The 23,148-nt window shown below is 41.6% G+C and overlaps 1 protein-coding gene across 1 annotated transcript in view; it reads right to left on the minus strand.

Annotated features, from left to right (window-relative positions):
* Positions 1-292: 292 nt before the first annotated feature.
* Positions 293-23,148, minus strand: part of atrn (attractin) — a 166,074-nt gene continuing 143,218 nt past the window's right edge. Inside the window, exons 28-29 of the mRNA XM_059353996.1 lie at positions 12,429-12,543; positions 293-6,935 (exon numbers count right to left, since the gene is read on the minus strand). Of these exons, the coding sequence (XP_059209979.1) occupies positions 6,811-6,935; positions 12,429-12,543 (240 nt within the window). The 3' untranslated portion in view covers positions 293-6,810. The remainder of the gene's footprint in view (positions 6,936-12,428; positions 12,544-23,148) is intronic.

Below are 23,148 nucleotides of genomic sequence, written 5' to 3' on the forward strand. Positions count from 1 at the left end.
CTCCTCAGTGGATTTATGCATTTGATTTTAAAGACTCCCTGAATGCCATCCAATGTTTCGCATTGTGATGTGAACATTGCAGCCTCTAGGGGCTGCTAACGGGGCTTGTTTTTGTAGTTACACCATCAAAGAAAATCTTTTCAAATTCCAGTGTACTTACTTGAAAGACATCTTAGCAGACACTGTGCATATTACGAAGCACCCTCCCTCTGGCAATCACTGACAGACTGAAAGGAGAACTACAGGGGAGGCTTGAGATTGGGTAAAATATAGTTATCAACACAAACAGCGATTGATGGATTTTCACATTTAATAATAGACAAAAATGTTCTGTCATTCTTTTATGTACATCAGTAATTACAAGTTCAGTATGCTATTATCCTCAAGTTTTACATGTAGTTTCATCAGCTTCTAGTAATGCTTGTTCATCTTTACACTGCTGTCTTACATACAAAATATGCTATGTACTGCAGTCACATTTATAAAAGCCTGGAGAGGTTTGCAATAAATGATTTTTTAAAACCATTCAACAAATGTCATTCACAATACTTTCTCATTATTTACAAAAAAACAGCAACTGCTAAATTATACATATTAACAAACTACTTCCTCAGTATATATAATGCCACTATACAGAAAGAGAGAAAGAAAGAAAGAAAGAAAGAGGGTAATGCCTGATTTTACAATGACCTTATTCCGTCGCTTTAACCTGTGTATTAAAGCATTTTAAATACATATTAATGCTGCCAGTGTTTGAGAAAAAAAAACTCTACTTGTATTGTGAATATTAGGAAGCTTTTCAGTAAGTAATCACACTTTATAATAAATATGTATTTGCTGTACATGTCTATCAGTTAATGCAGAGATTAATAGTCTGAAATAAGGCCACTGTAAAGATAAAGTGTTACCCGATAAAGTTTGAGGCTTGGAAAGCGGGGCGAGATAGAGGGAGTGGCTCTTCTCTTTTAATCCAAACAAATATAACAGGTATTTTATGGGTTGGGTGGCTCGATGGCAGACAGTGTACAGGGTTCCTACACATTTGCAAACTTCAACACTTCCTCGAAGATGCTTTGAGTAGCTCGGGGCCACTTCACACCCGGGCAGCTCCAAATGGCAAGGAGAGGTAATCATGTGGAAAATCTGAACTTTAGGACCCAGGAATCCTGTAATGCATCGTCAGTACAGTGCACACAGCTAAGCAACAGGGCTGGGCTTTGGTGTGTAAGAACAAAGGGAGAAAATCAAAGAAAAACCTTAGTGAGCCCGGCTTTCTTTGGACAGGATGGTTTGTATTGTGCTCTTAAGTTTTGATTTGTCACATCTATGGGGTCTCAGTTAGGAAGGCAGGGACATGCCTCTCTCTTGCAGGGGGAAAAGGTGCATTTTAACGTACTAATTATGGATTTCTTAACACCAGCCACACCCACACAGGACTTTCCAGTTATACCAGTTTCTGATGTTCAGAAGTGAGCTGAACCGTGAGCAACCAAGAGCGTTCAAAACCTCGCTGGTACCGTGTTTCTCCGCAACACAGCTTAGCAGAATAAAAGCCATTGATCCCGTGTTAGAGGTCAGCTAATTTGCAGACACCACAGTAAGAGGCTGTAGCATGCAGCTCCTCCACCAACAGCTCACTGTGGCTGTCTGTGCTTCTACTATCACACCCTGCAATGTTTAAAATTGATCAAAACAGCATCTTGTTGTTTAGATCAACTTCTGTTGCAGAACAGGACTGACAAACTATTAAAACTTAGTGACCAAAGTGCTGCATTTCATACGGTGCTTCACAAACTGAGTATTTGCATTCTCAGGAACTTAAGGTGCCACTTGGAGTTTTTGACCACTATGAATCAATGATCATGAATGGGTTAATATACATTTCTGCCAATGCCTTCACACTCAGTATTCCATGCAGTAATTATGTAGTATTGATGGATGATGATCCACAGTACTGAACTTTTGCAAGGATCTGCACCAAACAAAAATTTTCTCAAGTCTGTACAATATGATTTGTAGGCTGAGACATCTACACAGCACCATAATGCAGAATGGTATTTTGACATGTTTTGCCTTTAACAAATAATGTGCCTCCGGCAATTTGGATATTGCACTCATATATATTGTACATAATGGGATTTTGATTTGAATAGCTCAGGATGAAACGCAGCAAAGAGCCAGCAAAGCAAACAAAGAACAAGACTGAACATGGATGTGTAGAATAAAAGTTAAAAAACTTGGATCCAACATGTTTGTTAGAGCTCAAGAATCCATAAACCGCATTTCAATAAGTAGCACTTAACACAACGGGGATATGCCGAAAAATAAGTTTGATATCTGAAACTATGAACAGTAAAACTCAACTCCAAAGTCCTAGTCACAGAGATCTAGTCACCAGCGCAATGACACAAGATGAGCCGTCAATTTAGCAAAATCAGGACTTGAGGGAGGAAACGTTCGTCTGTGGCTCCTATCAGACAGGACATTATATTCATCATCATCAAGGTTAATATGACAGCTTGTCGTCATTACCATTTTAAGTCATATTGTCCTGCCCTATCATAGGGGTGTAATTCACAGGTAGAACAAAACTAAAAGGACACTGAGTGAGATGTCAATCGAGCACCGTCCGTCGACGCCCACACACCTGAAAAGATGTCTAATCAGCCAAAAATAGATGAAAACGCCTGTGTGGGAGGACCTGGGGTGAAAAGTCTTGAATAACTGTTGAAACTGCAACTTTCCCCCCCTACATATTTCTAATCACTTTAGAAGCTTTGAGACTTTGCAGACCTGTGTAGGAACCCAATGTGAGACAGCAGATTTGGGTCAAATAGTATTTACACATAACAGAGTTTGTTTTTCATCACTTTGCCAGTGCTGCAATGTGAAACGGGTGAGGATGGCCACACAGGGACCACTAAATGAAATAGTGTTGAATGGATCAAAGCATAGAGGTCAAGATGGATTTGTGGACACTATCAGACCCAGGACCTGCTTGTCTGAACCATCAAGCAGAAAAAGATGGTTTGTGACGCTCTGGGCAGCCCGCGCTCCTTACATCTTTCTCAACACATCTTCTATGAGACAAACCAGCTCTTACACGGTCCGAACCCGTGACCTCTCAGTGACTGTGCTGTCTGTATTAAACACTGAGCCGGCCCGTCACCCGGGGCCAGAGAGGGACTGATGACAACAGGCTGCTGGGACGCACAAACGGCCCCCAGTGAGCTCCAGTTTACAGATTTACCGTGGCTGCACAGACAGTATTTCATTTTACATACATTTACAAAAAAACACAATCGTCATTCTTTGTGAAATTATTACTACAGTACATTTGAATCAGCCATAGAAGAGTTTCTTTGCAGAAAGAGATCTCTGCTTTGTGTGAAATTAAATCAAACTTGCAACAGAAGATGACAGCGGTTATAAATTTTACCACTGAATATTTGTTAACTGTGCATAAAAAGTTTTTTTAAAGGTTTATTTTTTTAAAAGGAGAGAGAGAGTTGTGGGATTAAATATTTCTCCTAACGAAAATCAAATATATGAGATGTTGGCTGATCTCAGAGCTGCTCATGTTGAAGTGGGAGGGCTGCTGATGGTGCATAGGACAGAGATGTAGTACATGTACACTTCAGGCATTACAGTGTTCGGAGCACATCACCTATTTGATGACTTTGCAGGTTCAGTTGCTCATCTCTCTTTTGTCTTCATAAGGTCAGGGTCACAATTTTACTCCAAATAAATATTTGTAGTGTTTTAAAGCTGTTTGAAACATCCCACAGATCAAGCCCTGCCAATTTCCCAAGCGATTAAAATAGAAAGGGAAAAAATATGTAAAAACAGTTTGACTCTGGATTAAAATTTGACTAAAGTCAGTGGAAGTACCAATTCTGCCCAGGCTGAAGGCTAACGTTGACTTCCCCAGGCTACAGAGACTTATACATCCCAAAATGTTCCATTCCGGCAAGATTTTTTGAAATGAGTAGCACCTCCAAATGGTTGGTTACCCGCCAAACAGATTGGTCGTGGAGACAAGTAAAAAAAAACTTCTGCAAACCTGAGAATAAGCAGAGTGAGGAGGACAGCCCGAGTTTGATAAAATATTTTTGTAATCATGAGGACAAACTGACCAGATTTCTCACATTCAGCTGATGACTGACGATTATTTTCTATCATCAGCTCTCTGCGGAAGCGACAGCTCGTAGCTTTCAAACATTAATCTGCCATGATGGCTACAAAAGGTTGCTCTATTGGAAAAAAAGAGCAGAAAAAAAAGATTGATAATGAAGAGTAAAAGAGAAGTGCTTTTATTCCTGTATGAACAGACCTGACTCCTTAACACTCACTGGGGTCGCTGAGTGGAGTTGTGAGCACATCCAGCTCTCTATAATTACAGAATGTCAACTTTGTTCATGCTTTCTGCTCTGACCTTTTCCCAGTGCTAAAAGTGTGCCCTTTAACCAGACGGTGAGCAGTTCTAGTGTGCTGAACACGTGTGAGAGCCTGGAACTAAATACGACGCATTCTTTAGGGCAGAATGTGACTTATTAAATTGTTCTATTACTGTACCTCTACGAGGGCGGGAAGTTAATAACTTCATGAGGCAGGAGGAAATATATTTCCTATATCCATGTGTGCTTCTGCCTTCAGTCAAAGACCGGCAGGTGTTATAGTATGCAACTTATATAGTGCAAAGATGACCATCATGGATAATTTAAGCCTGCTCTCATACTCAGCGCTGAAGGAAAAAGGACAAAGAGACAGATCTGACATCATGAAAAAAAGAAAATTACTTGTGATTTCAAAGCAAAAACTCTGTTTCAAACGAGCAGCCAGACTTTCTTACTTTTGTCTTTTTGCCTTGTGTTTTTTCATTCAGTTTTTTCCCCCTCATTTTCCCCAGTTGACAAAAAGAAATAATGTTTCTTTAAAAATGGACCAGTGATTTCAGATAAGTACTGTGAAAAAGAGCAGGTAGAGCAGATATAAAAGGAAGGAAAAATAGAAGAGAGCAACCTCACGCATGGAGCACAAAAACGGAGTAAGCCCAAGAGACCGGGCAACAAGATAATTTCAAAAAGGCAATTTTAAGAAAAAGCGATGAATACTCTTCTTTCTAATGTTTTTTTTTTATTTTTTTTAATCAATACCCAACTTCTCTCGAGAGATGTGGCCAATTCAAAAGTCCCATTTAACAAAGGTTCAAATGAGGAAAAAAGACACTGTCACTTGGATTGATGCTGTTCACTCTTCTAACGTTACATGTGTGCTTCGTGTTCTGAGTTGTCGGTCCGGAACGGTTTATATGTTGACATTAGAAGCTCCACTGTAGCTGCGTCAATGTGAAGACAAACATCACTGCGGCGGGGGCTAATTGGGGAGCCGGAGATAGCTCTGGGACACGGAACAATTGCCATCGAGCAGCAGGGGGGAGAGCAATGGGATATCTGGCACCTAGGGGCGGGACATGCGTTGCATTTGGGTACACAGGAGCAGCAATTAGAGCCTATAGATTTCTTATGCAACGATCACCGAGGATGCTGAACCTTTGCTCCGGCTCGCCTCACACAGATCAGCCTAATCACTTCAGTCAATCAGAGTCGGACGATCTATAGGAAGCCTGTTTCACATGAGCTCGAGGTGCAGCACTGCCAAAGGGACAATCGTTAAACACTAGAGGGTTCTCTCACCACCAACTGTTTTGCTGTGTGTGTGTGTAACAGCCCTGTGAGTGCACCTGTGTGTGCAGAGCCACTGGCTGTCATTGCAACTGGAGGAGTAATTAGCTGGAAAAGTTTCAATCGGCGCTGGCTTACTGTCCAGCCAGCCAGCGTGGATGGGATGTCGCTGTGGTCTTGTTTTGTACTCGGCCACGCTGCCAAAGAGGCTGAGAAGGTGGGTGGCTCTGCAGCCAGATGGCCACAAAGACTGAGGGAGACGGTTGGAGAGCAAAGCTACGGACAGGCCACAGAGAAGACAGCGTTAGAAGACACAGAGGACGATTAGAAATGTCACAGACTCTTTAGATGGGCTTTGGCTGCACGGCCAGCCTCCTACAGTGGATCACTGAACATGCTGTTAGCTTGCTCCGAGGCCAAACTGTACAGGACACCAGTGACAGTAGCCCTCAGTGCTGAGCTGTGAACATGACAGCAGGCGACAATGGGCTACAAATGGGTACAAGGACCTGGAAAGTTGTTTTTTTGGAAGTGTGTGTGTGTGTGTGTGTGTGTGTGTGTGTGTGTGAGTGTGTGTGTGTGTTTTGTGTGTGCATGCACAGCTGAAAATGTCCAGTTTGTTCCTGCCTTCAAAATAAAACAATACAAACAAAACAAACAAACAAAAACCCCAATAACTTAAGTAAATGAAAACAAAGGGTTGCAAAGTCTCGGATTTTTCAAAAACTACGAGACGAGGATCTCTTCTAGCAGCAAGCCGTGGCCGCCTCAACTCTAACGAGGCGGGTGTCGACAAATGTAAAATGTTTTTGAGGGGAAGGGGTGAAGTCAGCACCTGCTCTGTCCCTCCCTCCCTCCACTGCTCCCCCTCTTTGTGTCCAGTTTCTGTCATTCAGTTCGTGGGGACCCACAGTTCCCTTAGGAGGAGAGGGAGGGGGAGCCCGCTGAGGCTCCAGTCCGCCGGACGACTCGGCCCCTCACCAAAATGTTCCAGTCCTGCATCCCAGCATGCACCTCTCCCTGCCATAGCGGAGCTGGCAGGAGTCTCTGAAGGAGGGGGCCGAAGCGAGGGGGCTGATGGGAGAGCATTGTATGGTGAGGCGGTAGAGGAGGACAGGGGGCGTGGTCAGATACAGGTGGATGGCTGTGCGGTGGGCTGCTGTTTGCGGTTCCTCAGACCTCCAGACTTCTCCTTGTAGCCCACACACATCTGCTGAGAGACGTCCACCAGCGCACTGGCCACTGCCAGACCTGCACACACACACAGAAATAATACAGTTAGGTGAAGATGATGCAGGGATGTATACGCCATTGGATTTTTTATTTTGTAATCTATAGATACCAGGCTGTGTTTCACTGTAAGGAGGTCACTCAACAGGGTTAGGGTGTCGGAGTGTAGAACTTTTGACTCCCCCTTTACGTAATTACACAAACACTGCATGTCCCGCGCACCCAGGAGCACCAACCTTGCAACTGAACGCTTTCTTTCTTTTTTACTTTAATCCTTTTTTCTGAACGCCAAGATTCTATTTTTATCTGGCGCAACCACTCTGGAAACTTTCTTGGATGCTTTTTAGGATTTTTCACCATAATTTCCGCCACGCTCCATCGCTATGGTCTCTCCTACTTTTCCTCCCCCTTTCAGCTTTGGCTGGTTGATGTAAAATTACATTATTTCAGTGCAGCAGCTCGGAAATGTAACCAAAAACAACAGCCATCACAACTATTGTGTACTAAAAAATACAGAGAGCTTTTCCTGGTGGCAATAAGCTTAATCAGAATTGTGTGAAGTTGTTTGGCCAGGGCTCAAATGTAACAGGGTTCATTTATATGATTTTCTGCCTTTGGTAAAGTATTTTAAGATGCTGTTTGTGTTTGTAGGTTGCTCTATAAATAAACCTGCCATGCCAAAAGTATTAGCATTCCCTCTGTTTCCTCTTTCGCAAGGTTTGATGTGTCAATAATGACAAAAAAAACACATACAATTTTGAAGAAATGTAGCATGCAAACTGAGTTTTGTCGCTTTTCCAATATAAACTCCATATACCCAAAGCCTATTTATAACTAATGTGTAGTGTAATATTGGGACACATCCACACACACACACACACAGGTGGTGGGATCTTAGACTGGCAATGCAGGTAATCATTTACTTAAACCACACTTCATTAACATTTATTAATACGCTCTGAGCCATGAAATTCCAATAAACTCCATTTATCTTCAATGATGGATGCATTTTACCCCGTTTAAGTGCACATGGCCAACAGCGAACTATAAATTCCCAGGGGAGGAGCTGTGGCAGGGATCACATCCTCTGAAATCAGACAGTCTGATAGTCTTCAGTGAAACAGGCTGCAACTATTAGCTGCTTTCTTGATCTCAAAGTGGGTGCAAGATGGTTCAAAGCAACCAAATGAGGCTCAGATACAAATCAGGGATAATCTACAGGGCGGACATCCTCTTGGCTGTTTGGAGAGCTAGAAGGGCAGCCATTTTGGAACACGCTTAACTGTAAGCAGATGTGCTGCGAGGTTGTGACGCTGACGACAGACAGACAGCAGCCCTAGGATTGAAAATGAACACGGCCAGATGGGAAACAAGTTAAAAGCATTATAACAGGAGACCCTCGCGGGCATGAGGAGATGGTAGGAACACGGCTAACATGGTCTCAACAAAAGCTGCCCGGGGGAAAGCTCCGCTGAGAGCCGAGGCGGTTTGTTATGACAAAAGGGCTATGTGGTAATTAATAAGGGCCTGGGGCGTGCTGATGGTCTGGGGACTGTAACTGTGGGAGGCAAAGAGGCTATAAAACACAAAAGGGAAGGAAAAGACAGAAAAAGGAAACAAGTTGAGTTCTTGTTTGAGTACTTGAAGAAGACAGAAAAGAAGAAGAAATAACTTGTAAGAAAAGGCAAGTGAAGTGCTTAGTCCTGGGTCCTATCAGACTGTCTTGGAAAGAAAGATAAGGGAAACAGATGAAGGACGGATGGGAATGTAAAGAGAGCAAGTGACACAGCAGAGGATGAAAGAAAGAAATGGGCTCAATTCTCAGTGCTATCAGAGAGGAGGAGGGAGAAAGGAGGAGGAGAGCATGGGGAAATGCAGGAAGATACAATAGTCTGCACTTTAAACCCAGACCTGCCAGACAAGAAGGAAAAGAGGAAAAATGAGGTGGAAAAAAATCAAAATAAAACTCAAGAGTGGGAAAGAGAAGACTTGCAGAATGCTTCCAAGCACCCAGGAAGAAGACAACATGCAGACAGGAAGAAGATGACAGGAGGAAACACAGCAACAAACAGGCTGCTGACTTTATTTCAGCACACACGACTGTTAGGACAGAATGGGGAAAATGGAGAGAGCAGGGAGGGAACGGGGAAAGAAATAAAGAAAAGCAGGGAGAGCACTGCAGCATCTAAATCTCAATACGTCCTTGTCACATTAATGGTGCAACCATGAGCTAATTACTGCAAACAAATGAGACCATGGTCAACATGATTGGTAGCCTCTGTTTCAGGATTTTGTCTCAACACTAACAACACATATTCCATAATCCCAGATTCTTCTCCTCTGTCAGTGAGGATCGTCAATTCAAGCAGTTGTTTTTTTCCTCCGCATTTTATATAAGAGGATTTCACTGTCTGGAGAAGAAAATAACATTTTGTTCTGTTTCCGCTGGAAGAAACTCATCTGTTTGGTTTCGTGAGGAATCTTGGTGTCAGTGTAGAGACGGACAGAAACTGCACATATTTATTCTTAGATATTCTCATATGTAAGACCATGCACCTACTTATATGCATGGCTGAATTAATCATTTGGCCCTGGGGCAAAAATTGGTGATTGGGCCCCCTCTCACCTCCCAGGCTCCTGTGTGCATGCACCACGTTGCCTCCAAGTTCCCATTAAGTGCAGTGCAAACAGCAGACTGTACTGTAGGTGGAGCTTCATTATGAGCCCACAGACTCAGAACGGCTGTTCTCAACAATGGGTCGGAGGATTTCCTATGAATGCAAAGGAATTCATAGATATCCCACAAAATTTTGGCAGGTGACGGAGGAATTGTATGTTAAAAGTCGAGTGGGCAGCAGAGGTTGTGTTTTTCGCAAAAGTTCTGTAACAAGCACTGCCACCATTTCGCCGTGGGACATTTATACTGATTCCGCAATGGCGTTATATTGGCGTCCATTCACATTGCAATCTAGCATTGCAGAACAAAGTGGGAGGAGGCGGCAGTATGTGTACAATAAGCAGTGGCGAGTGCATTCAAAACAATAATGACGGAAGAACTGTCTGTTGTGCTGTTTCTCGCTGTAGAGATTCTACAGACTCAAGCAAAGTTGTTCTGCATTTTGCTTAACATGATTCAATTATTGCCGGACTCAGGTGAGAGGCATTTTTCTGATGATATGGTCCACTTTCTTTCTTATTACCTGAGTGTTTATCGCACAAATAACATACGTCACATATATTTCCATCTTGCTGGCTCCACCGATTCACATTGAACCTGCCTCAAACAGTCTTGCCCCTTTGACTCCTCGGGTTGGGGTCTGAAGGCGATAGAGAACCGGGATCACTTGGTCCCCCCATTATGCCTCTGGGACGTTCAGATTGCAGGCAAAACATCACAGAAGCTTAAATTTCACTGCTTGAAACGGCAGTCTGAAAGGGGCTCATGAGATCGGTGTTCGTTTCCCTGGACTGGAAGTTATGTCTGGAATTAGTGATTTTTATACCCAAGCTTTTTGTTTTTTCTGAAACTTAGAAAGTGGTTCTTGTGCCTAAACTTAACCATGTAACAGCATTAATGGGTTTAAAACAGCTATTATGACAGAGGGTACAACAGCAGCTGTCACATGTCAACAATGTGTTTACACATCACATGACACATTTTGTATAATATCATAGGAATCGTGCTGCAAAAGTTTTCATAGGAAATTATACAAACCCCTTCATGAGTGTCAGTTAGTTTAAAGAAATTTGATGTAAAACAACTTTCTCTAGGAAAATGCATAATGCGAGCATAATAAAATCAATATAATAATTGTCTTAAAACAAGATTTTGACACAGAGATCCTCTGCAACACAAGGCCACAATATTAACTTCTTAAAACCCAACTACCTGGCTGGAGTTATAGGGGTATTATTGGATAAAAAATAGAAAGAAATTAAGCTTAGAACAGAAGAACTGTAAGGCCAAAGTGTATGTTTAAGACTTAATTTGAAAGGTAACATATTGTTGTTTTTGTATAGTATTTGGTATATGGTAAAACCATAACCCAAACTACATCAGTTCAAACACACATCTTTGATCTAAACTTCCCATACCAGCCGGTGGGCAGGTGTTTTAAAAAAGCTAAATAACAATCCAGGATGCACCTTGATTAATATTTTATCATAGGGGTGCAAATGTCATAAATGTAATAACCAAAGAGTTCTGGTGCCCGGTGACTCACTTTGCCTCGGTTACAGACCAGCCTTGACTAAGCTAGCGGCATCTGAAACCCCATGTTTTTGTGACTGTCTTGGCCTTTGAGTTCATTTTTTTTCATTCCCAGAAGCAGTGTGTTTTTTCCTGAATAGCTCTCCTGAGTGGATGACTCTAAAATGCGGCTCTCACATTGTAACAGGGATGAGAAAAATGAAGCTTCTCCAAAACAATGACAGCGCCCCTGCACAGACAAGAGCAGGCACAAAGCCAACTTTCTGTCATCTTCAACTCTCTCCGACATCTCTCATTGTTACTGCCACAATCTGTGATTACACAATACAGGTGTTGATGTGTATTCATGTTTCTGCTATCAGAAGATTTTACAAGCATACAATAGTGAGAGGTTCGAATTATGTTCTGCTGCAGCAGCACAGAAATGTATGTTCACCTGGTAAAGAGGTTAAACTTATAAGCCACAATTAAATCAATAAATGTGTATTTATTGTTGTTTGTCAGAGAGTAGAGGCAACTCATGATGTGAAGGAGAACAAGTATATTGTGTGTTCAGCTGTGTTGAAACCATCTTAACAAGAAGAAAACTAGCTGAGACTCTGTAGAGTGTCTGTCCCCAAGTCCTCACTACATGCACTGTAACACATCATTTTGTTGTTCAGGAGGAAGAAAGGGTTTAGCTGGGTGTTCCAGTGTGGATTGAAAACTTTCAAAAGCAATCCCAAAATCTCTAGTGTGGACAGAAATTATCTGCAGATGTAAACAGTGTTTTTCAGATGTCTCACCTCACTGTCGACATGGTGTGAAATACTGAAGGAAAAGTATTATGAAAGACCAAAGATGAACAGAAAAAGTTTGGTAACCTTAACTTTAGAGTTGATTTGCAAAAAAAAGATGAAAGGTATTTTAACAAAATGAATAAATCAGCAGTTTAATTGATATTCCTTTGAATACACAATAAAAAGATTGCGATAGAAATACGAGAGAGAGAGAGAGAGAGAGAGCGAGAGAGAGAGAGAGAGAGAGAGAGCGAGAGAGCAAGAGAGAGCGAGAGAGAGAGACCAACCCAAAAGAATTTGACTTGTATTTCTTGGCTTGCAAAAAAACTAAAGAAAGACTAAACTAAAACAAGATTAAGGACAAACGGTAAAACAGAGATGTCTATTTTTGTAAATAAACCCTTCATTAAGCAGAGAGAGGAAGCTGGATCAAAGAAAGGTGTTGTGAAAAGCTGCAACAATCAAACAAAAGACAGATGACATGAGGAATGAAAACAAGCGAAGGATTCAGTGGCGGCGTCTTACCAGACTGTCCTGGAGGAGGGATGCCGCCGGTGCCCCTGGGTAACCGCACAAAGATGGAGAGCACGGCTGCTTTGTTGCCAAAGCAAGGCTCCAGGGCGATGGGTTTTGGGACGGACTGTGGAGAGAAAGAAGAAAAAAAAATGTATACACATCACAAGCCTCCCAAATCCTGGTGAACACACACCATTTTCAAAGACACGGATAACGGAGGCTTTGCTGTTTCTGTTCTTGTTTGTGTCAGCAACATGCACAGCAACCAGAAGGAAATAACTTGAGATACACGGACTGATCTACAGCCACAAATTGGTTTCCCCCCTCACGAAATCCCCCACTGTGCACAATTTCATGACAATGCCGGCTGCGTGCAGCGCAGGCCGCGACTGGATATGAAGTGGCGGCCCTGGGAGCGGAGATTTGTGTCGCCGGTGCTGGCGGTGCACTCCTGTCGCTGCAGGCTGCCTGACACACCTGACTCTCTAATACCAATATCTCCTGTTTATCAGCAACTCATCCATATGTGGGGATGAGTTTCCTGCCTGTAAACACTGGCCGGATCTGCTGCTGCTCGCCTCGTACAATATTCATGGGTTTACCTCGTCGGAGGATATGGATATGGAGAATGCCGCAACCTCAACCGCATACAGATGGCTCCCTATCTCTTTCTCGTCATCTATCTTGCTCTGTATTTTGAATTCCTGAGCTGGACAGGAAACTGGGCCATGGCATGGTTTCACACACTCCTGACACTGCCTCTCAGTGTGCTCACACACACAGACGCACAGTTCTGAACACAAGTTCAATCCCTTCCCACGCCAGTCTTTATACTCTGGAGAGTTGAGCTTAACGCCCCAAGTGGCAATGCCGCAGGAGTGCGACATACACACACAAACTCCTCACACCGCAACACTCACACACGGTTTTCACAGTCACGCGCAACTGTATGCACACACACTTTTCGCCTTTTCACACACAAATTCGTCACAGCTGGTCTCTCGCTCCCTCACACACACACAGTGTAAGTGTACACATGGGGAGCGGGGCAGTAATGATATTCAGGCTCTGACCCATTTTACACAATTATTCTCTGCTCCGTCTCTCTGAGGCTTACCTTTCATACCAGCAGGATACACAGGCTGTCACACAGGTAGCTGGGGAAGTGGCACAAAGACCTGGATACCTTTGTGTGTGTGTGTGTGTGTGTGTGTGTAGCTGATGTAAGAGAGAGGGATTCTGTATTTGTTTATGTACATCCACATGCATGTCTGCCTGCTTATAGAACGTGTGTTGTCACATGAGTATCTGTGCATCTGACCGTGTTCATGCAGGATCTGACAGAAGAGGGCATTTTATCCTCTGCGATTTGTACTGTATGTGCGTTAGTGGATAACAAACCCTTTCAGACATGCTCAGTAAAAGTGCTGGTAATGTCCGTTTTATGTATGAATAAGCCCACAAAATCAGCTTTCTGTAAAAGCCACGACTGCAATCTTCCTGGGTCGGACATTTCAACATTTCTATAACACGGAGAGTGTTTTAGAAAATGTTCAGCTAGGCCTTCTCACGCTGGAATTACGGTTATCAGAAGATAGACGCAAACGTCTGTATGGGTTTTCGGTACAGTAGAAGGGTGTTATTATGGGTATCTGTAGGCTGCAGCAACAAAGAAGAAAAAATATGTAAATGTATATTCAAACTTTGAGTAGAAATTACACATCAGACGAACAGCAAGTAAACATGTTTAGAAGAAGAAAGCCATGCAAAGGCCTCTGAAAGTGCATGTTTTTCTTTCTGCAAGCTGTAGAAGCATGTTCCAGCGTTATTATGAAAATGTTATTTCATCATCTCTTAATACCATCAAAGAAAACTAAAACATATATTGTGAAGGAGCCAATTTTAAGATTTCGCTGAGCTTCTTCTCATGTTGGTTCTCTCATGAAAGTGTGTTTTTACTGGTTTCTTTTCCTGCAAGAGGAAGAGAAACTACAGGGAGGAATAACAATATAGTGATATATAATTAACAGACTTTCCGTTTGCCTACATTTTTCAATTTTATTGGTGTCAAACTGCATACAGTACGAATCCCCAGTATAAAACTTTACATACAGCATCTGAAGAACTAAGAATTAACGTCTGATTGGACGTCATAGATTATACAAGATGCAGCAGAATTTTATATTCCGTCTGATAAGTGCTGAGAACATTTATAAGGGATGATGAAACATATAATGCAGTGGCTAGCAGCTCTATCTGTAATGGTCATTTTTTTAAAAAGCTGTTAGGGGATAATTATGTAAAGAATACATATGTCTGAAAGCCAAAAAGCCATTTACATTAACAGAAAACGCCACCGGTAAAACTATAAATGTCATGTCTGAAAGCAGCTTAGAGAATGTATGTGTAATATATATTTCTATGGCAGCCTGAGTGAATGTGTGTATATTCCTCTCTGCAGCTGAGAACTTTCATGTATCTTTGGACAGAGAAGGTTATTAGGAGGTTGTGTTTGTGTGCTTTGCGTGCATGCCTCTGAGCTTGCAGCAATTTTCAGCTGTGTTGATCCTGCACTCACACGCAGGCAGTGTTACAGTACAGCCCCCCCCCCTCCCCCCGCCCAAAGCTCTGACAGGGGGGAGAGTTCAGATGCAGACAAATGGGCTCATAGAGGGGCAGACTGGAAACACTGCAGTCAAACCAGCAGCAGCTTCAACAACTAACAGAAAATAACAAATACTCAGACACATGTTTGGATAGCAGAATTATCTACAGGACCTGCTGGTCTGACATGCTGGCGATTAATCATTAAAACTCTGAGACATGTGCGTGATTAATGTAAACAAACAAAGAAAAGGGTCACTGATTTGTTATACATCTTCTCCATCTTCACCTTTTTCATTATTATTTATAAATTATCCTTCTCTCCCTTGTCATGTCGAGTTTATTTAGAGAGGCCAAAATTAAGACAAGTTGTCCCAAAGGGCTTCACAGTCTGTCCAACATATGACACCTACCCTCAGACTTGGAAACACATCAAAGAAAAACAGCTATTAAATGTTTTCCATTACATCGAGAGGCATTTATTTTTACTCGCTCCTTCTTTTTTCCTTTTTACTTGGAGCATCAATATTAATCCTGATTGAAATTTTAATAACATTTAATTATATATACAACATATAATAATAATGATTGGCATAAACAAACAAGACCATTGCTGAGAAGATTGGTGGCTTGCAACAACCAGTCATTACACACCGATTTATTTGTCCTTCACACCCAAAAAATAATAAATTTACCTGTGGTTGAATTATGATGATTATGATGATGTACATCAACAAATGATTGTTTTAAATTAAATGCTAGAATGAACCGAAAGGTCTTCACATCAGAGCTTATTGATTGACTCCACATGGCTCTCAACATGGCGGTGGCTGAGCCGGGGGCTAGAAGCCAACTGCAGTTTATCCTGAGGGGGATTTCTATGTGCATTTTGAAGACTTGCATTAGAAAAGCTTGATGGAAACACCAAAATTCGATAAAACTTTCGAAAATGCACTTAAAGGTTTTTACGCTCACTTGAGGTGGTTTTTGTCTTTTTTGACAAATAGTTAATGCACAAAATGGGAGATGGAAACCCTTTTTCCCCCAAATAAGTTCTGATGTAATGAACATTTAACTCACTTGACTGATCAGCTGTTTCCACTCTGATATGAAAGAATAATAAATTGCTCAATTGAATCTAATTCCTGAAGACTTCTCTACAAAGTTGTCCGATTCGTTTTTTTCTCTTTTATGCATTCTCTTCTTCTACTGTTTTCTTTCTTGCACAATCTCTACATCTTTGACAGTTTACCTTAGCCTAAATTTAGATTAGCCTACAGCAGAACATTACACTGCCATCTTCTGACCAAAGCACGTTTATGCAGCTTTGTTTATTCGTTCAAAAACAAATTGATGGAAACGTCCCTAATTGGCTTTTTCTTTAATGCGACAATATTCAATTTGACTCACGGCTAGTGTGGTTCAGGGTGTCGTTATCAGCAAAAACTGCCATATGAGAGCAGTGCAGATCGGCAGCGAGCAGGACACATACAGGGACTCACATTAAGTGACATGCACATGCAGCTGGAGAGGCTACCAAAACGATTTGTTGTTTGAACAGATAAAGAACAGATAAGCTTGGATTAAAACACAGAGAGAGAAAGAGTGTGACTTATTTCTCTGGCCATTACGCCATTACTCCACTAAACAAAATATTGTTCATCACAGAATATTGTTATATAGTTTTAAACTGGTCTAGAAGGGGACTGTAACAATAAAAGGTCGATATGTTTTGAATAGCATGAGTGCTGACCACTGTTTGTATGCATATGTTCCCTTTAAATTGAAAACAAAGCCAGACTCCGCCACAAATGTAAACTACTTGAGGCTGTCATAGAATGAGAATAATATAAGTTACTATTGATGAAAAAAGACCACCAATTATGCAATATATAATATAACTTAAATAACCAACTATTTTATCTGGATCTGGTGCCCAATTAGAGCCACAAACTCCTTCATATTCATATCCTCGTTTCATATTTTAGTTGTTTATGTCAAGAGGAAGAAAAACAGAATTAGCTAAAAAGCCTTATTTTTATTTTTCCTATTCTTTTTAATCAACTAAAATCACAGTAAAAATCAAGCCTCTATTAATTATGGTCAGAAAGGCTTGTATCCTGCTCTGGAAGCACTGCAGGGACGCTTCTTTGAAAAGCTCACGAGAGAGGTGCAAGTGAACCAGATAAAAGTATCCTAATTAAATACTGAAAGAGAGCCAATTGCAGTTTTGTTTTCCATTTGATGGCAGTAAAAGCCAATATTGTTCCTCTGGGCAACAATACATTAATATCACTTACTGCTTTGTGTGATAAATGAGTGATGACTCAATAACTAGAAAAGACATCGAAGCACTCAGTATAAGGATCATTTCTTTCCATTTTCAAACTCACGGTGCTAGAACATCATTATATGCAGCTTACATGGATTTCTGAGAAACGGGAACAAAAAAACTGACAACTATTCCGATACAACATTAGGTGGTGCAATATCACACTTGGCTAATTTTGCTCCTCGATCCCTCGGTACAGGAAAAGATGAAACAATTATTTTGGCCTTGCCAGAAGCGATCCAACCAGGCTTGGTTTGCTCCAGTCCACAGGTCTGTTTTTGCCTCGGGCAAAATGTATTTCTCATTCAGTGTGTTTACAATTGGAAAAATGAGGGCTGCCCGTGACAACCTGAACACATCTGTACTCTATGCGTAAAAGATAAATAAATAAAAGAAGAAGAAGACTGGCAGCTTTTAATTTCACAGCTTAGGGCTGTCGTAAGACTTGTCTGCCAAGTCCAATTTCCACTGCAGCAGCTGCAGAGTGCTCTTAGGTTCTCGCTTGTTTACGTGCTTGTCTCTCATTTTCTAACACCAGCATCTCATATTCCAAGCGTAGAGGGAATAGACACTGCAAACACGTCTGGAATTGGAAGAGACTTGCTGTCAGACTGATGTGGGATGTGACAGTGGGATCATTTTGATTTCGGCTCGTTTCGTGATGGATTCCATTGAGTGTTCATCAGTGTGACTATTGTATCCAATGTACGTCCTCAATTCTTTGCTTTCTATTTCTGACAAAAACAAAACAGTGTGCCCTTAAAAAAACCACACAATTTATCTCCCTCAACACACACATGCCCACTTTATTTCGTCCTGAGTGCAAATTAAGGGGGGAAAACAAAACAAAACACCTTGAAAAATTCAATTATCCCTTCTTTTAAACTCTTTGTTTATGTGTATTTTTTAGGGGGGGGGTTGTGCCTAAGATGTTCCCCAAAGGTAGTGTCTTTTCCGGTGGTCTTCTTCAGAGGCAGCGTGTTAATAACATTCCCCTGCAGATACCTTTGTTTTATAGCATTGGAGCGCTCCCCCTCGGCTCCCCCCTGCCCAACCTCCCCCACCAGCACCACTCCTGAGAGTTATCTAGACTGGCCAGGCAGAGCGGCGAAAGGTTTTGTTAAATTACCTCCAGTAATTAGCCCAGCACGTAGGATAGCTGCTGAGCCCCCACACACACACGCAGATGTGGGCATACACTGCGGCTGCATGCTGCTCCCCTTTCATCCACTGCATTCATCTCTACTTTAGCAGCAGCTGGGGATGACTTTCCCCCGCCAGCGACGAGAGCGAGTCAAACTCCCTGTTGCTGTGACTCACCAGGTACAGCCACTTCCACTGAGCCCACTTTGATGAGTTTTTATTCAGTTGGATCCTATTTGCAAAGGAAATGTTTTGCCAGCCTGTGATAATAACACCATACTGCAATGTATTTACACTAAACACTGCAGAAAAATTAAGACAAACAAGATAAGTTTAATCAAACTTTATCTCAATGAATAAGGTTCTCAATCTGAGACACAATGAAGAGATCTCACAGCTCTTTTCTGACCTGAAACTGTTAATACCGTGTACCTACATTAGTGCCTGTTGCACGGCACTTTGCACTACTCGCGTCTCTTAGCAGCTGCTCAAATATAACACGACTCAGAAGGAACACTGAGGTGGCAGATGTGGAGCAGAGGACAATAATACACTTTTTTTTTGCACATTTTACCACATAGGTGATACCTTTACAGACTCTGATTACTTACTGTAAATGCATAAAAAAACTAAAAAAAAACTTGGTTGAAGTGAAAATTATTCATTAAAATTGTGTCACCTGAAGTTAAAAGTATAGAGGTGTTTGTGTCTGCAACAGTTCAACCAACAAAATGTTCTGCCACTGAATCTGTTTATATCAGAAGTTAACTTTAATCCCGCAAATGTTGTATTTTCTAACCTTATAGTTAGTGGCAATGCAATAGTTGTTAATACTGGTATATGATAAATTATGAAATATATTTCCACATCTTCACACTGTCTATGTGACAGTGAGTTTCTGAACCCTAGCTCCTTTAAATGGGGGCAACAGTCTGAAAACATTCAGAAACTGATTCTCATTCTTGTTTGCCTTGGAAATAGAAACTATTTATAGTAAAAAATATACGTAAAAAAGAACATCCTTCTGTTGAAGGGAATTATTTTAAATTCCACTATATATCATTTTAAATAGATTTTGAACATGTTTTTTTTTTTTTAAAAACACATGGCTATGGCTAAAAACAACACGTTCATTGGCTTCATTTTGATTTACAGGTAGCGGGGGCTTGAAAGAAATCCAGCTGTTCTCAGCTGCCCAGTAGGTTCAGGTTGAGTGTCTCAAAAAGCGACAAAGCAGCCTTCAAAGTAGAACTGCCTTATTATTAACCTACAGAAATATGGCATGCAAAATCCCACTTTCTCTTCTCGTCTCTCGCTCTTTCACAAAAACAAGTATAGCACTCAGATATCTTGGAGAGTAGCGCAGCACTGTTATTACTCTGATGATACCAATATGACGCGGACACACAGACATGCCATTACGTTTGAAAAAAACCAACAACTCTGAGTTGAATAAACATCTCTTTTCAATCTCATTATTTCTTTCAGATTCAGGTACATCTGCATTCATTTACATCTGAGTTCTAACGCACACTTAACATATGGCATTTAACTGCAAACATTTCTGCTTTTGTCCTCTCCATGTAATCAGGTAACGCTGCATCATTATAGAAAACATCATACCTGCTTATGAAAGATGCTATAAAAACTTCAGAGGCAATTTACTTCTGGATATAAATAAAACGTGAGACGTTAAAGCGATAATTGTGACATGCTTCTTCTCATCTCTGCATCATATGGACGATATTGAGAAAATCTGCCGCCTGCTGTCACCTGGAGTCTGCAGCACGCCTCCTCATGCATGTGCATTCCAACATCTGTCTGTTACATTCTGAATTCATGAAACACACTTATCTATCAGAAATGATCATAATTGAGCATTCCATCTGGGGTTTTGACCTTTAATCACACTTTTTCTAATCTGCAACACTGGAGATGATGGGATTTAAGATTATCACACTTTAAAACACCATAACTGCCTATAATTTAGTGCAATATACAAGTGGAGGTAGATAGCAGATAGAGGATAAGGGTGCACCAAAATCATGTCAGATAAACCACTGTTTCCTCACTGCATCCCCCTTTTTTGCATCAAATGTCCCGATTTTCTCTCGTCCCACGGTATCTATAAATAAAAGCAGAGCAGAAGGCGTCAGAAAGGTAATCATCTGCCCATGATGCCGGGGCCGCAAGCTCCATTTGGCAGAAGCCGAGTGAATATATCTCATCGGCGGAGCAAGTTTGGACTTCCCACCGAGGCTATAAACAACTTTAATGATCTTCAGCTCACTGTGCGGCGCCCGGCCCCCCGTATACTCCGATGGCGGGTCTTAATACACTACTGTAGCATCCTGATAAAACAGCATGGAAACAAGGGGGGAGAACCTGCTCCGAGTCGCTCAATCTGAGCCAGGAGGAGATAGGATAGTGTGCGCTCGCCCGCTCGAGCTGGGCGAAGGCAGAGAAAGCTGAGAAGGAAGATCTAAATTGGATCTCTGCTTCTGGGATGCTCCTGCCCTGATGGAGAGGAGGAGAGCATGCCCAAAAGAATGGAAGAAAAGAAGAGTAGAGGTGGGAGAAGAAAAGGCAAAGCAGAGACGGAGGAGGGGGAGGAGGTGGAGGGCGTCTGATTTCCACAGCAAGCTGCATCTTTTCTTTTTACACAGCAGCTCAGTGCGTGCACACGCGCCAACACCCATACAGACATGCAGAGGTACACAAAACACGCACACACAAACAGAAGCTGCAGATAAGGCCAACAGAAAACCCCAGACAGCTGATAGGATCAGTAAAGGGCTAGTAAATTAGAGGAGAACACTATAGTAAAGGAAGGATGCCAGACAGGAGACGAGAAAGAGGAGAAGAAAGAAGATGCAAGGAGAAGGAAAGACAAAAGAAAACAGAAAAGAGGTGATAAATTCCAAAAAAGGAGAGGAGGGAACTAAAACTATGACAAGGGAAACAAGGACATAAGATAATTAAACTTGGGGGGAGGAGAGGAGATAAAACAAATAAAGTGAATGGAACAAAATGGTAAACAGAGAAGGAAAAATGTTGTGAAAAGAACAAACAGGAGAGAACAAATACAAAAAAGAGATGATGAAACCAGAAAGACGAGAAAGAAGGGACAAAATGAGAAGACAGCCAAAAAAGTAAAGAAAAAGAAGAGAAAAGGATGAGAAAGGATAGCGGACATGAGACAAGGAGAATAGAAGAGGGGATAGCGAAAGACAGAAGAGAGGAGAAATGAAAAGGAGACAAAAGAAAAATAAAGAAAAAGGAATATAAAACCAAGAAAAAGAAAAATAGGACACAGGAAAAAGAGAAAGGTGACAAGTGAAAAGAGAACTACAAAATAGGGATGCACGATATTATCGGCATGTTATCGGTATCGACCAATATTGGCTTTAAAATGAACTATCGGACATCGGCCAACACGGCGATATAATAAACAGATGAAATAATGGGGTGCACATCACCTCTCTGTTGCACCTTGTTTGTAGCTCATATAATTGTGCAGTGTAGTCTGAGCCCACCTATTTATTTATCTTCTGATTAGGGACTGAAGCTGCTTATATTTTTTGTACTTTTTGTGATTTTGTTTGCACATTGCAGATTGAGTCGTCACATATTGGGCTACTGTTTTAAGTTAAGCAGGAGTCTGTAAGGTACATGTAGTTTTATTCAATTTCGGTTTAATTGCTGTACAGTTGCACTTTTCACATGTTCCCAGTGTGTACTTATTGTGTCAACTGGGAAATTGGCCAAATTTGCCCTGATTGTGGGTATTAGTTGTGCGGGAAAAAAATATCAGTATCGGTAATCAGCTACATGAGTTGTAAAAAATCGGCATATCGGATATCGGCAAAAAATCCAATATCGTGCATCCCTACTACAAAAATAGTAAACAGTGAACAATCTAAAGTGAAACGTAAAGGAGAAAAAAGACAAAAGTTATAAAGTAAAGGACAAAAAGATGCAAATATGACAAATCACAAACTACATAGGAGGAAAAGAACAGATCAGAACCAATGAAAGAGAAAAATGAGACGTAATGAGAGAAGAAATGGAAAGAAGAACTGAAAAAGGACAAAAGACAAGAAAAGAAGACAGAGGAAGAGGCAAGAACATTTACAAAAGGGACAGAATAGAGAACAGCAGAAGAAGAAAAGAGCCAAGGAGTAAAGAAGAATAGAAGAGAGAGTTGAGGACAAAAGAGAAGTGAAGAAGCGGGATAGGTTCTGTTCAAGTGGGGATTTGATTAGCTGCTGATCGTCCCGAGGGGCCCTGCAGCCTTTGCTGGGAGTAACCTTGTGCTCGGGAGCCGAGCCCCTTGAGATGCATGGCCCCTGTCAGCGCCGAGGGGCCCCGAGCCACCCTGCTGAAGCAGCCCTATAATTCTGCACTACATCTGCATTCAGAGGTCATTCATCACAAAGTGCACAGTCACAGGTATACCTGCCTGCGGCTCCGTGCCCGCTGAATACTCAACTGCAATTTCTATAACGCTGCACAATTCCTGCTTTTAAATGTGCTCCAATGCTGCCTCCGTGCTCAATATCTGCAGTTAAATCTACTCCAACTCCACTAGTGCGTCAAACTCTTTATAATGAAGTCGTTTCAACCACTATCTCCAACTGAGCTTGAGCT

This window comes from Centropristis striata, chromosome 16, assembly GCF_030273125.1.
Source record: "Centropristis striata isolate RG_2023a ecotype Rhode Island chromosome 16, C.striata_1.0, whole genome shotgun sequence".
Lineage (NCBI taxonomy): Eukaryota > Metazoa > Chordata > Actinopteri > Perciformes > Serranidae > Centropristis > Centropristis striata.